The sequence below is a fragment of the Protopterus annectens genome, chromosome 5.part0 (assembly GCF_019279795.1).
Source record: "Protopterus annectens isolate FY-2018-M chromosome 5.part0, PAN1.0, whole genome shotgun sequence".
Lineage (NCBI taxonomy): Eukaryota > Metazoa > Chordata > Ceratodontiformes > Protopteridae > Protopterus > Protopterus annectens.
The window spans coordinates 377,028,768-377,044,665 of NC_056735.1; the positions used below are offsets into that span (position 1 = coordinate 377,028,768).

At 40.4% G+C, this 15,898-nt stretch overlaps 1 protein-coding gene across 1 annotated transcript in view; it reads left to right on the plus strand.

Annotated features, from left to right (window-relative positions):
- Window positions 1-15,898, plus strand: part of LOC122802163 — a 1,241,087-nt gene that overhangs the window by 1,140,684 nt on the left and 84,505 nt on the right. Inside the window, exon 21 of the mRNA XM_044071837.1 lies at window positions 12,250-12,405. Within this exon, the coding sequence (XP_043927772.1) occupies window positions 12,250-12,405 (156 nt within the window). The remainder of the gene's footprint in view (window positions 1-12,249; window positions 12,406-15,898) is intronic.

The window sequence follows — 15,898 nt, forward strand, 5'->3', positions numbered from 1 at the left end:
TGAGGTAATCTATGCCTGGCATGCAAGGCATCCTCAGACACAGCTCTAATGGACCTTTTGCACAACTCCAAAATGAGCAGCATCAGAAGCACTAGTTCCAAGGATTTAAATTTTGCTTCTGACATAAATAAGACATTTTGCAAAGACAGCTATGTTTCTCAGAGGAATGCCCTGCTCAGGAGCAGTCTCCCCATCCACAGGACGCAGAGTACATTCCTAACCCCTTGACCAATGGATGGATGGGAAATCAGAAATTTACCCCAGGTCTGGTCCCCATGTCTCTGACAGACAGAAGCAGACAATAATGCCCAAACTAATGTACCCTCACATAACCACTAGAAACCTCTTAAGTAGCATACCCCCTCCAAATAAAAGCCCATGATATATAGGGATACAACTTGGTTGGATTATATGGCTGGTTTATAAAGGCCCTGGTGGTCATTATCCTAGTATGAACCTATGAAACTTCCAGTCTATGCTGTATCTGTAATCACTATACTTCAAATATTGTTTGCACTTACGAACAACCTGCTATAACCTCTTTGTGCGTTTTTTCTTTCACTAAATATGTTTCAGAGGTTTTCTACCTGGGCCTCTACTGAAAAAGAATCTTGTATGACCTAGTCAAACCTTCCTGGTAGCCAAATGCAAATGAATAAATAACTAGTATTATAGAACAGTACAACAAACCAGGCAGTTTTCCCATTCACTAATCAAACATAAAAATTCGTACTACACACTACTACCCAACCAACCAAGATATTATCTCCCACTTAACATAAATTCAAAACACATAAGTATTTTAAAAATAAAACAATAAGAAAAACTAAGAAGAACAATGCTCAAAAATAAAAATCATCTGGCAACTGGAATGCAGGGAAACATAGTGTAAAAAGCATTAAAATGAAATAAAAATAGTATTACAAAATACTGATAAAATTAAGTACTAAAATAAATAAAAATCAGCTAATATAAAATAACACCAAATATTTATTTATTTATTTTATTTTATTTATTTAACATTTGTTTACCAGGGATGTACGACTGGGCTAAAAGTCCATTTTCAGTGGAGGCCAGGGGAGAAAAGCCCCAAGTAATAGTAAGTTAGCAATACAATATTGAATAACAATTTACATAGGTACATCAAACAGACATTTACATAGTTCATATTTAAATTAATTAAAAATTAAACTTAAGCCATGGAAATCCATGGTCCAAAAGGTGCAATAATGAAATGTAATAACTTAGATTATACGAAAAGAAAAACAATTTTGCTATACAGTGTATACAAAATTTAATGAGAAATGGAAAAGTACTAGATAGCTTAAAGTGTAAAGAGCATTGCTAGAAGGAAGAAATAAAGGAGGAGAAGAATGTGATAGTAATTAGAGAGTAGTGGAAGGAGCATATATTCTGTTTTCTGTTACATATTTAAATTACGAAGGGGACCAGAGCTGTGTCTCTTGTGAGTCACAGAGAAAACAGGTCACTTAAGATTAATTACCTGTGAACTGATGGAGGAGCTAGGGAATAAACCTTATATTTAAGGGGGTCACTTGTGAGTCACACAGAAATTAAATCTTCCCCACCACCCTGGTGTTGTTGTGTTTTAAAACTGAACTGTCTCTCTAGTTGCCTGCCCCTTTATTAACTTGAGCACATATTTTCTTCCCTGTTCTCTTTTATTGGCTATTGTCCATAAGCACAAAATTATCATTTCATGAAGTCACTCCCTTCAATCAGCTATTTAAATTTATTGGCCTTCCCACTCTATTACATAGAGCCAGAATACTAAGTGCCCATCCAATCTTTCTTGCTCTTTTAAAATTAGTGGCTCTCCCCTTAGACTACTAAAGCTTGTGTTATCCCCACTTTACTATCTAACTGCTTAGTGCACACTGCAGCTCTTAGGATATTAACCCATTTTTTTTCATGTTACCTGTAAAGTCTGAAACATCTGGTCCAAGACCACCAGTCATTGGAGAGCACACATTCTGCCTCTCAATAGTCATCTTGGGATTAGTGCTTCTATTTTGTTCCCAGTGAGAGAATGAACATATGGAAATTGTTTCCTAGAGAGTGCTGATCACCAGAAAGCCTGATAACTGCTTCATAGGTGCCAGCCTAGAATTTGTACTTCTATTTTTTTCCTGGTGAGATAAGGAGCAGCGGACATTGATTTCTGACTGTCTCTGATTGGACAGTGAGTTCTGTGAGGGACCTTCTTGACTGGTCTGCTTGCTATTCAAGACGTCTACCAGGAAAAGGCTACAAGAAGCCTACAGAGCCCTGCATCATCTTGGATAAGACTGTTGATCACCAAAGAGCTTGTGACCTGCTTTGCAGTTTGAGATTTGTGCTACAGTTTTGCTTCTGTTTAGAGAAAAAGCAAAGTGGCATTGTATACCAGCAGCATGAAAATGTGGTGAGACCAGCACTAGTAGTAGCCAATTAGTTGAATCCCCACTATTCATCATTCTTGACAAAGTTAACTCTTTTTTCTTTTTGGTAAGTACTGCTTCATTAGCTACGGTCTAACCTAACAAGTCGATTTCCATGAGCACTTCATCCATGTCATCAGGGTCTACTTTATTAGTTTCCCTTCAAGTGTTTGACAGTGATCTGTATAGATGCACACACTTTCAGTTTACATTTTTCCTGTTAAAGCATCCTTGAAATTTCACCAATACCTAGTTGCACACAGGTCAACTAGTTTGCAGTGACAAGCACTGTCCTAAAAGATGCAAACCAGATACTCCTGACTTTACTTTACATTCTCACTGCAACCATCTAATCAGTAAAAATAATCCTGTTGCCATGGATATTAAATTTCCCATGATCTCTTTTAACAGTTTGGTCAATATGGGCATCCTGGGGCAACGCAGAAATTGTTTCATGTTTACTGACAACCAGCTAATTCTCAAACAGACTGATAAGGTATGTGAGAGATGTATTTACACAATGTCACTGGAAGCAAAGCTCTCAATGCACTGCTAATGTCAATCAGATAGTCAGTAGTACACACGCCGCACCCATCACAGACAGTATAAAGCAGACACACAGACCCACATATGCTGAGGCACTTAAATGTAACCTTCCTAAACCCCAAAGACATCCTAGATGAAGTACAGATAATAAATTTCCTCACCAGTCCCGAATGCACTCTTTTAAAAACATCACCCACATCAGCACATACAGCCACATCTCATGGATGTTCTTCGTGTTTCACTGTTGCAGTTATTACATTTGGGTAATATGATGTCATGGAAGAAGGGACAGCAACCGATGCAGGACCCAAGACTTTGTTAATCAGGCCGACTGAGGGCAACCTGCAAGCAGATTACCCAAATGTAATGACTGCAACAGTGAATACACTCGAACATCTACATTTATGGTAAGTGTACACAACTGTACTTTCCTCTACTTCTAAGCCCATAAGGCAAGACACCATTCAATCCAGCATTCTGGTCATTGGAAACTCCATTGTGAGATGCAAAGATGTCCCTCTCACCAGGCTGAGTAAGGAAAAGTCACATTAAGTTGCTTCTCAGGGTCCAGGATCCCCACATTACTCACGTACTCAAATCATTGGACCAGGACTGCCAGTATGACTCAGTCATGGTCCATATGGGTACAAATGACCTGAGACATACCTCCCTAGACTATATGAAGAGAGATATCATGGAGCTGTCACAATATGTGCCCCAAGGGGGTATAAGCCTAGCATCGAACAACATTATTCCATCTCCAAGGATGACACCACAATACAAACAGAAAATGATCGATTTTAATAATTGGCTTAGTTTCTGGTGTCACTCCAAAGGGGTGCAATATTTGTCAGCATGTAAGGAGATGGTCAACAGAGCACACTGCTTTGTCAGGGATGGTCCGCACCTCTTCCTACTTGACTTTTTAATATTAGCTCAAACATTGTCCTCCCATTAGTGCCTTTTTGAGGCAATAACAAATTGAAAATACTTCCAACATAGCAAATCAAAACCCAGAAAATCGAAAGGTGTTACTGCTCAGTGCTAGGAGTCTAAACAAGAAACTCCACTCCCTACAAGTTGGGGACACACATAGACAGTGACATTGTCTAAAGTTGTAAGGAAATCATTCTATGTTGTGCAACTTATAAACAAAAGGTATGGCATCTAGGTCCATGGAGGTCATTGTTCCATTGTATTTGTCATTCATCAGACCTGTCATTGAGTACAATGCCCCCTTTGGTATTTACCTAAGCAGGAACATCCAACAGCTGGAACATCCACAAAGTTTCCTCACTAAAAGAATAAAAGGCATAAGTGATATGTGTTATGCAAACCACTTCAAAGGTCTATCCCTGTATTCCGTCTCCTACATGATGTTGAGGGGAGATCTATGTTAGGCATAGAAGGCATTGTTGGACACCACCCAGATGGACTGCCTACATATAGCACCAGAATTACCCATTCTAAATACTTAATCCCTGTCTGTGATATAAACAGGACCTGCTGGAGAAATAGGTATCTATCACAGAGACTAGCCTATCTCTGGAGAAGGTTTTCTCCCTGACCCAATTCAAGTAGAATTTGGACAACTGGATGGGGGAGAGGAAATTCATCCCTGGTTTGGCACTTATGTCTTTAATGGACACAGGCAGCCTGTAAAGGGTTCATTTCCCAGGCACCTGTTTGTAAATGTTTCATCTCCCAGGCCCCTGCTTACACTTATCAAAGGCACTAGAACTTATCAGAGATTTGGTATGTATATTTAGGCTTAAAAGTCATCAGTGGTTATTAGCCTAGTACACACCTGTGAACCTTTACACTCCAACAAACACACACATACACACACACAAAATCAGCATCCCCTACCTTATCCCTCATAGTGTGACCAGCCAGACAGGCAAACAGATAGTCAGACATACTCAAATTTAGTAGCCTCATTTGTGCTACTAAAGATATACACACTAACATACTCTTGCACCCCTGTGGCTGCACTGCAATTACCTGCACCAATGAATGGGGGAACATGCTTTTCTGAATGCATGCACCTTTTCCTTCTAAAATAAAAATTTACTTGACTTGAGAGATTTTCTGAATCAAATCTGGAGCTTCCAGCATTCCTGGGGGACAGCACATGGCTAATTAGCTATAGCCATGCCCCAGAACTGTCTCATTGCCTTACAGCTTCCACAGTAATACCGCTGTCAATGCTGAGGCCCCTGTGAGGGGATAACCTTAGTGGTAGAGCAATAGAGTGCTCTGTCAATCAGAAAGGTTTACATCAATGTGGAAAACTTCAGAGATAAGGCTTCCACATCACAGTAAGCCTTTCTGAATTCTCCCACTATCTTCTGCAACTATACTGAAACAGACCGAAAGTGAAACATGAACTAAGGCAACCTAATATCATTTCACCTCTTCCATTCAGAAAATGAAAGAACACTACTGCATCTTTAGAACTACAAGAATAACAAGTCCAAAACTACAACCATTGAAATTAATAGAAAAAATGTAAACAGAGAACACAAATAAGTATGGGATAAAGCAAATAAATGGTTGCGGGATGTAACAAGTGAAACTTCTTGTATCTCAGCCTATGAGCTTCGGCTATGAAACAATGAAGCAATGAAGCAATGAGACTTGCTATTAAACTCATTCCCAAAACCCGCACTACCACATTTTATTTATTATACCTCAGACCCCTATATATTTTCTATATATCCTCACCTTGGACCCCAGATACAGCATGTGATAAAACAAATATGTAGTACATTCATTAGACATTTAAGTATATCTATAGGTTGTAGACATTGTCAAAGGTTTATCTTTAGGTTGAAAATGTCACCAAAGCTAAAACTCAATGTGCCATATTTATGCTGCTAACTAAAAACTTAACTAAATGTTTATATATTTCATATAAATAGCAAAGACACACACCAAAATACACCATAGCCCACCTATACAGCCCCTAAACCCAAATCTGCACTTACCGTAATTGAACAAAAACCATTAAAATAAACTGAAATACAGGGCACACTTTTTTACATGCCAGTGTAAAAAAAGCACAGACTGTGCACTAAAATTTATTTACCCAAACTTCCAAAATATGCTACCCACCTAAAGCAAATACCTAGAAGTAAAAATATTTCTTATTAGAGCAAATAAGTTTAAAGTAAGAGAAAAAAATATAAAACAGTAACCACAACTAGCTGACTGGAAAATAACATTAGCAACAAACTGATCAAGGTCTAACTTGTAACTATCCAAATTAACTTAACATAAAATAAAAAAATGGAACTGAATTACAAAAATAACCCTCACCAAAGTAATAAATTATATCAAATAAATAAATTACCAGTAGAAAAAAAAGATTTTATCCCAAAGCTAGAATTGATAGCCGTTCACAAGAGATTCCATTTATATAAATATAGGCAAACTACCTAAAGCCTTAGTTAAGAGAAACTTATACAAATAATGTATCAGCTGTGCCTTTCCATATAAAGAAAAGATACTCAATAAAATATGTGGTCTGACACCTGTGTTTCTGATGGACAGAGGCAGCCATTAAATCATGCCCTAACTAACATACACCCCTTAAAATAACTTCTAAGGCACAGTAACTCATGGGATACATTTGGGTTGCATGGCTAGGCTATAAAGGCTCCAGTGTTCGTTAGACCAGTGGCCGATAGCCTAGTATACATCTATGAACCTATGAACCTAGCATTTTGCAGCAATGTTATTCAGATTCTTAGTCATGTTGAAAGCTTTAGAAGATGACATTGCCTAAAAAAGGCTGTATGGGATGGATGAGGATTCAGCAAATAAATGTAAGCCTTGGGGTAGTGGTGCAGGCCACCCTTGGCAAAGCAGTTGGGACTGTTTGTACTATAAGTGTCTTATATGTGTACTTGTAGTGCAAGGACATGAGTCCTTTTTAGCTCATTTATTTCAGATTTTAAGCTATATTTGTTGGCAAACACTATATGGTGAAACAATGACAATACAGAGAGACTTCATAAATGCATTTTTGCAGCAACAGCCAGTATGTACACAAATATTCACATACACAGAGGCACATAAACACACATATTTCCCATCCAAGATATATGTTATATAATATCTGCATACACACACACACACAGACACACACACACACACACACACACACACACACACACACACACACACACACACATGCACACATCACACTCAGTTGCAAACATACACACACATACAGATGCAGAAGCAGAGAGACAGTCGTTCACATATAGAGAAACTTACGTGCACAGACACACATGCGCATACACAGATAGAATGACATACATACTCAGAAACACAAACACATAGAAATGTGCCCAGTAATTAGAGCCACTTTGTTGACTGTGTGCTCCTCAGATGTGTCATTGTCAATACATACAATGCTAAGCATTGCAGCTCCACTTGACATGTCTCAAGTGTCATTGATTTTGCCCTATTCCATGAAAATACTTGATTTTTCTGGTAAATCACAGTGGAGTACAGACAGTAAGGCCAGACATCATAGTTTCATACTTCTTATTGTTCAGAAAATGCATGTTGATGTGAACTTTCTTGCCCTATTAAATTTTTAAGTGAATTAGATAATATTTAAAAACTGTCCCTGATTTTGGGTTGCCCCCAGATTATTATTGGCTTTGTCTAGAATTCTTGAGCAAAGAAGTTGAGAGGTACCAGCACCCTCTTTTTCTCACACACAAACATAACTACATTACGTTTGCATTGTTTATTTTTACCACTCTCACTAACTGTGGCCTTTTAAGCCATGGTTAATGAGGGGAAAACAAATGACCAAGTTCTTGTAACAACAGCTGTACTTCTTTTATTATTAAGTTATTTATTTTATTTACTTATTTTTGTTTATTTGATGCTTACTAAAACTACATTTAGCATGTGCAAACAAATGGCAGCTTTTTTTATCAGTTCATGTTTCATGCTTACTGTTTTGTTACAACGCCACAGATTTGTTACTGGGCTCTCCACATCTGTTAACACCCTGTCAGAGGATGTTTGTTTTCCAATAATATAGCATCTTTAAACATTTTTTTAGAGAAAATAAAAATACCAGTGGGCATTTATTTGAAATATGCCATTATGTTTTAAATAAAATAAATCAATAAAACTGTACTTTAATCCAAGTTAATGCATTTGAATCAGTATTTCTGACTTCCGCGGTGGTGCAGCGGTAGCGTTGTTGCCTCACAGCAAGAGGTTCTCCCGTTCGATTCTCGGCTTGGGTTGGGAGTGCCTTCTGTGTGGAGTCTGCATAGGTTCATAGGTTGGTACTAGGCTATCGGCCCTAGGGCCTATGCAAGCCTAGCCATAACAATTCCCTGGATATTTCTTCCCACAATATTTACTTCTCTGGACCCCTGTCTAGCAGGGTGACTGACATGATCCCCAGGGTGCATTTTCTATCTCCCATCCAATCATCAAGGCTCCTTTTGAAGAGAGCCAAGGAGGCGCTCTGCTTGACATGTATGGGCAGTCTATTCCAGAGTATGGGGAGTCTTTGGGTCAGGAACCTATCCCTCCAGCATGTTTTGTTCATTGTGATGACAAGATTTAGATCCCTGGAGTGTGTGGCTCTGAGGGATTGGGATTTCTTTAAGTGGAGCATGTCCAACAGCTCAGGGTTTGACATGGCCTTGTATGTTAAGCAGAGATCACCTCTGAGTAGACGATATGCCACAGAGTATAGCTGGAGTTTTTTTAGACGGTCAGCATATGGCATCTGCTTTAGGCCTGTGATTCTTTTAGTGAGGTATTTATGTGGCCTTTCCAGCTGTTGCAGATGTCTTGTGAGGTACATACCAAATGGGGCATTATACTCTATAATGAGTCTAATGAAGGATGAGTACAGTGGGACAATGACCTCCTTTTTTCTGGATGAAAAGCCCTTAGCGATGAGGTGTGCCACATAGAAGGATTTCCTGACTGTTGTGGTGATGTGGTTTTCGAAAGTGAGACCACTGTCCACCTGTGTCCCTAAGTCTCTCATCACACTTTCGATGTTTGGTGTCCTGCCACCTATGTGGTAATTCATGGGTACATGTTTTTTTCCAAAGGGGATAACTATACATTTCTTAGCATTAAGCTTGAGCCCATGGCTCTGGCACCAGGCATCTGTTTCTGTAAGGCCCTTTTGTAGAATATCCACATCATTTGGGGATTGAATAATGGCTCCCAGTTTGCAGTCATCTGCAAACTTTGTTAGCCTGAGTCCCTTAATGTTGGCCTGTACTTCAGAGAAGTAGATGCCAAACAAGAGTGGTCCCAGGACTGAACCCTGAGGTATTCCACTTGTCACTTGCCTAGAGTTGGATTTGGAGTCGACTACTTTTACAGTCTGGGTTCTATCAGTAAGCCAGTTGGCAACCCATCGAGTGACATAGGGATTTATGCCCAGCTTAGTATGTTTATCTATAATTCCAGAGTGGGGGATGGTGTCGAAGGCCTTGGCGAGGTCCAGACTGGCTGTGTGGACCTCCTTACCCTCGTCCACAGCTCTGGAGACCGACTCAAAGAAGTCAATCAGATTCAGGAGACAAGATCGGCCCTTCACAAACCCAAACTGGGTGGGGTCCAGTGTTTGAAGGTTGCCAGTGTCTTTGTTTATAAGTTCCATGATATTGCGCTCCATGCCCTTGCAGATCAGGCTTGTCAGACTGATGGGACGGTAGTTCCCGGGATCTAAGGCGGATCCTCCCTTGTGGAGCGGGATAACTGTAGCTGTGTGCCTCTCAGTGGACATGAAGCTTGAGGTGAGGCTATGATTAAACATGACACTTAGGTGAGTTGCCAGTTCATTTTGTAGTTCATGTAGTACACAGCCTGGGATGTCATCTGGTCCCATGGATGCTGTATTCTTAGCTTTGGAGAGTGCGGTTTCTACCTGTGTGGCCGTGATTATTGGAATTTGGCAATCTTTTGGTATTGAGATGGACCCTTTAGGGGAGTGAGAGGGGGGTGAAGTTGGCACTAAATCAATCTGCCAGGATATTGGCAATATCCTTGGGATTAGTATATTTAATGCCATTCTGTTGTAGCTCAGAGCAGATCTGAGCATTGCCATTTAGATTCTTGACATAACTATAGAATGCCTTGTGGTTGTCTTTGGAATCTTTGGCAATTTTATTTTCGTAACTAGCTTTTGAGGATTTTATGAGGGATCTCAGCTTCTTACTGAGGCTGGTGAGGGAGTTTTTTGCATCCTGGGATTTTCCTCTATTCTGCAACAGTTTCTTCCTTCTGTTGTATAATTTGTTTATAGCAGGGGACCACCAGATTGGCTTCCTTTTTTTGGAGAAGAACATCTTGGTTCTATTTGGGATGGCACGATTCATGCACGAGTGGATGTGCTTGTACAGTGGCTTAGTGTAGGATTCTGCAGTCAAACTTCCAGATCCCATCTGCATGGGTGTTACTTCTGACTTCAGTAGCATGAAGTTGGCTTTGGAGAAGTTTTTTAAGGAGGTTTCCTTACTGGGGGTGGGGTGGGATGTGGATGTCAAAGGTGATTTGCTTATGGTCAGACCTGACCAATGAGGGGGTGACCACTGGTGTGGTGCATCTATCTCCCATGTTGGTAATGACCAGGTCTAGGATATTGGAGCCCCTGGTGGGACAATGGATTAGTTGATCCAGGGCACTGGAATTTATGAATTCCAAGAACCGTTGGGAAAAGGAGTTGGTACCCGAGTAGTTTTCCCAATTAATGGCAGGGTAGTTGAAATCACCCAGTATTAGGGTGTTTGGTTGTATCTTAATATTTTCCAGTATGTTTAGAAAGGTGTAGTAAGAATCTTTGGGCATGGTGGGGGATCTGTAGCAAGCAACAATTTGGATTGCAGTCTTACCTAGTGTTAGTTGCACCTGGAGAATTTCAGATGCATTGTGTTGGGCAACTAGCCTGGAGGTGTGAATATCCTTGGTGAATATGGACACTCCTCCACCTTTAGTGTTTCGATCTTGGTTTTGTGGCTGAAAAGTGTGGTAAGAGTTGTAGCCTGGTATTGCAGGGGTGCTCTCTGTAGCCTTGAACCAGGTCTCAGTCACTACACAGATATCGATGTTCTCCATTTTTAGGAGTGCCTCGAGAGAGTGCATTTTGAGATTTAGACTTCTAGCATTGAGTAGCATTACCTTCAGATTTTGCATGCTTGTATCTGTTACAGTGGTGGTTTTATCCTTTGAACCTTGCCTAAAAAAGGCACTATAGGAGTGGCAAGAGCTTTAGCCAGTAACCTGAATCCCAGGGGTGACAGGTGCAGACCATCTCTGGCAAAGCATCGTGGTTTGTCGATCATATCTTCCCAGGCAGACAAATACTGGATTCCCTTTGAATGACACCAGAAGCTTAGCCAATTGTTGAAGTCAATTGTTTTGTCCTTATACTGTGGTATCATTCTGGGCGAAGGCAGGATGCTGCTCAGGGCTAGGGTCATACCTGCCTGGGTCACATTATCCCAGAGCTCTTCCATGTCTCTTTCCATGTAGTCCAGGGAGGTATGTCTCAAGTCATTCACTCCAGCATGGACAATGATCAACTGCCAATCATTAGCGGGCCGGAGTTCTGCTGTGGCGACCCCTAACCGGCCAAAAGACAAAACAAACAATGATAATATTCATAAATGTATCTTATTTCACTAATTGTATAACATAGACCACAGACCTCTTTTTGTACTGTGCACTGAAAGATGCTACAAAGAATCATTAACTTTACGTTATTAATAAAGTTATTGTTGATACTGATATGTGTTGCATAGTTTGTTTAATAAAATGACAAGTATATTTCAACAGGAACTGCAGTAAGTTCAGACTCAGATTGTCACTTTCATTTTCCATTCCAAAAAAGCTACATACATGGAATTATTTTATCAGTACTTCAGTGATATGCATTATTGTACTTCATTGCATTATCCCAGAAGCGTTAAATGGCCTTTCAGTTATTAAACTAATGTATTGTTTCCCACAAATAGGCTACATTATCATCCAGTGGCATGCCTGTTTCATAAAGAGCTGTTTTACAAATAGTACATCAGTAACATTATTCATGTATATTTGTTACTTACTCAGCTACTTAGCTATAATAAAGCACTTCAGTTCATGGTCAGATTTATTTTTATCATATCTGTATTTCAAATGTAATTGCATGATTGTTTTCCTGAGCATTGAATGGTGTGATATATGAATACTTATGGAGCCTGTATTTTCTTATCAGCCTAAGGTATACCTCAGGATCAGAAACCAGGCCCAAGGAACTTTTCTGACTGCTGGTAAAATCCTGAATGAGAAATCAACAAAAGTGACTGTTTGCCCACATAATGGCAGCAGTACCCAGATCTGGTACTACAACTGTGGTCTTATTAAATCTAAGGTAAATAAAAATCTGTTGAGTAGAATATGTGTTGGAAAAGAATGAAAAACATGTGCTTAACTTAACGAACTAAAGCGTGCCCATTGTTTATCTTAAGTTTTGTTTTGTAGACTCTGGATTTTGGCTAAATGATTTCCTTACTGCAGACACTACTAAGGACAGTGGAACTGGCAAATTATATTCTAGTAGATAAACAACTTGGGCCAAAGGAGTACAGAAGATGGACGCCTACTTTTTCAGTGCCAGACAGCACAAGTAACTTCCTTGACACAAATGTGTATAAGGAAATATGTATATACTGTGACACTTCCCTAAAAATAAATGTATTTCTTATTTACCCTGAAATATGTCAGTGCTGAAATTAGTGTGAGGGAGTGGTCTGTTGGAGAAGGGCAAAGGGACATGGCACAGCCCCTTGAAAACAAACCAGAGCTAATGGAGCTTGGAAAAACTAAAAAACATTACTCAGGAATATCTGACAAGAACGTTCTGTTCAAGTTCATTTTTACTGACAAGCCTTTCCACTGACTTGATTTAGGTGAAAGATGTTGAACTATCTTTCGTTACTCTAGTATGATAACATATGAAACAGATTCCATATGACAAGAGGGGAGCACAGCTGCATGCATTGTAGCAGCAAATTCAGTGTTTTTTTTATACTTAGCCTGTTGCAGGACTAAATAGTTGGCCTGCTTTAATGATGATTAGTAGCTGACCCACTTCAGTGTTGATTAATAGTTGGCCCACCTTAGTAACGATTAATACCTGCCACGCTACTATAGCAGCAGCATGATGTCCCTTTGTGCCATTGGCATCAGAGGTCCAGTAATGAGCCCAGGACTGACAGCTGAGAAACTTTAACTTTGATCTCATTATAATGCTTCTTACCCAGTACTACACTAATATAAAAAGAAAATATTGTTAATATTGTAAGTTATGCAGAGTTACTTGATGTATATGCAAGCTAAACACAATAACTTAAGATAAATCAATTAGTAAGCAGCTATGTATTAACAAAAGTAAAACAAAACAACAGTGTGATGACAACTTAAATTACCAGCCAAACCCAACCACCCTTAAAGTCCAATGTTCAATAATGTCCCAGTAGTTAAGTCCAGACTGTTGAACAAAGTTCTGGACTGTCCTATTGCTCGAAGTGAAATCAGCAAAAGCTCCAGGGCCAGCAAATCCAAACAGACACTAAAACTAAACTGAATTTCAACATATCTCACTGCACCTTTACCCCTTTATAATTTATTTATTTATGTGTTTGATTGCATTTATATGTGTTAACTGATTAGAGCACTGGACCTTTATCAGACTCATTCAGGGAGCATTATCTATTAAGTGACTTACTCAGAGTCATGCAGCAGGTAAATGGTTCATAGGTTCATAGGTTCATAGGTTCATACTAGGCTATCTGCCCTAGGGCATTTATAAGCCTAGCCAGAATGTGTTTGGCTTTCGCCACCCATTTTAAATTTATTTTGCTATGCCCTTTTTCGAGATTAGTATACTGTGCCTCTGTCTAACAGTGACACAGAAGTGATACCCGGGGTAAACCTATGATCTCCCATCCACTCATCAAGATTCCTCTTGAAGAGAGTCAGTGAGGGACTCTGCCTAACCTGGACTGGGATTTTATTCCAGAGTGAAGGGAGCCTCTGGGTTATGAATCTGTCCCTCCAGCATGTCCTATTTATTTCAGTGCTGAGGTTCAAGTCTCTCGAGCGCGTAGCTCGATGGGATTTTGATTTTCTGAGGTGCAACATGTCCATTAATTCCGGGTTGGACATGGCTTTATATGTCAGGCACAGGTCGCCTCTGAACAGGTGGTATGCCACTGAGTAGAGCTGGAGTTTCTTTAACCGGGCAGCATATGGCATCTGTTTGAGCCCTTTGATCCTCTTGGTGAGGTACTTTTGGGGTCTTTCCAGTTGCTGCAGGTGTCTGGTAAGGTACATCCCAAAAGGGGCATTGTACTCAATTATGGGCCTGATGAGGGATGAGTAAAGAGGCACGATGACCTCCCCTGATCTAGATGTGAATCCCTTCATGATTAGGTGGGCTATATAAAATGTTTTCTAACCACTTTGGCCACGTGGTTGTCAAATGAGAGGTTGCTATCAACTTGGGTCCCCAGGTCCCTAATTACTTCTTCTGTACTTAATGGATTACCACCTATGTGGTAATTTGTGGGCACTTTGTTTTTGCCAAAGGGGATGACTATACACTTTTTGGCATTTAGCTTGAGGCCATGGCTCTGGCACCAGTTGTCTGTTTCTATGAGGCCCTTTTGGAGGATGCTTGTGTCGGCTGGAGAGTCGATTATGGCACCCAGTTTGCAGTCATCTGCGAACTTGGTCAGCCACAGTCCTTCCATGTTGGCCTGTACCTCCGAGAAATATATACCGAACAAGAGAGGTCCCAGGACTGAGCCTTGTGGGACACCACTTGTAACTGGTTTGGAGTGTGACATGGCTCCAGCAATTCTAACCATGTGGGTTCTGTCCTTGAGTCAGTTTGCAATCCATCTAGTGACATAGGGGTTTATATTTAAGCTGGTGAGCTTATCTATAATGCCCGAGTGGGGTATTGTATCGAAGGCTTTGCAAGGTCCAGGTAGGCTGTGTGGACCACCTTCCCTCGTCAATGGCCTTGGTGACTGTTTCAAAGAAATCAACCAGGTTTAAGAGGCAGGATCTGCCCTTAACAAAGCCAAACTGGGTAGGATCCAGTGTTTGTAGGTCCCCAATATCTTTATTTATGAGGTCCATGATGATCCTTTCCATAGCTTTGCAGACCAAGCTAGTCAGGCTTATGGGGCGATAGTTTCCAGGATCCGTTGAGGCACCACCTTTATGGAGAGGGACCACTGTTGCTGTACGCCACTCTTTGGGCACATATCCTGTAGTAAGGCTGAGATTGAACAGTAGTTTTATGTTTGGGTTTAGCTCTTCTTGGAGTTCATGTAGGATGCAGCTCGGGACACCATCTGGTCCCATTGATGCTGTGTTTTTTGCTTTGGAGAGGGCGGCTCTTACCTGAGCATCTGAGATGTCAGGGGGGCAGCACTCTGGGATAGATATTTGCCCTTTTGGTGGGGGGGGGTAGTTTGTGCTGAACCTGTCAGCTAGGATGTTGGCAATGTCTGTGGGTTCGGTGTATTTTTTGTCATTTTGGACTAATTCTGAGCATATCTGGGAATTGCCACCCAGGTTCCTAACATAACTAAAGAAAGCCTTGTGATTATCCTTAGTGTCCTGTGCAATTTTTCTCTCGAAGCTGGCCTTAGACAATTTTATGTGTGCCCGTAGTTTTTTGCTAATACTGATCAGTGATGCCTTCCCTTTTTGGGATTTTGCTCTATCATTTAGTAACTTCCTCCTTCTATTGTATAGTTTGTTTATGGCTGGGGTCCACCAGACAGGACGTCTGCCTTTGGAGGATTGGGTCTTGGTTTTATTTGGGATTGCATGATCCATGCATTCCT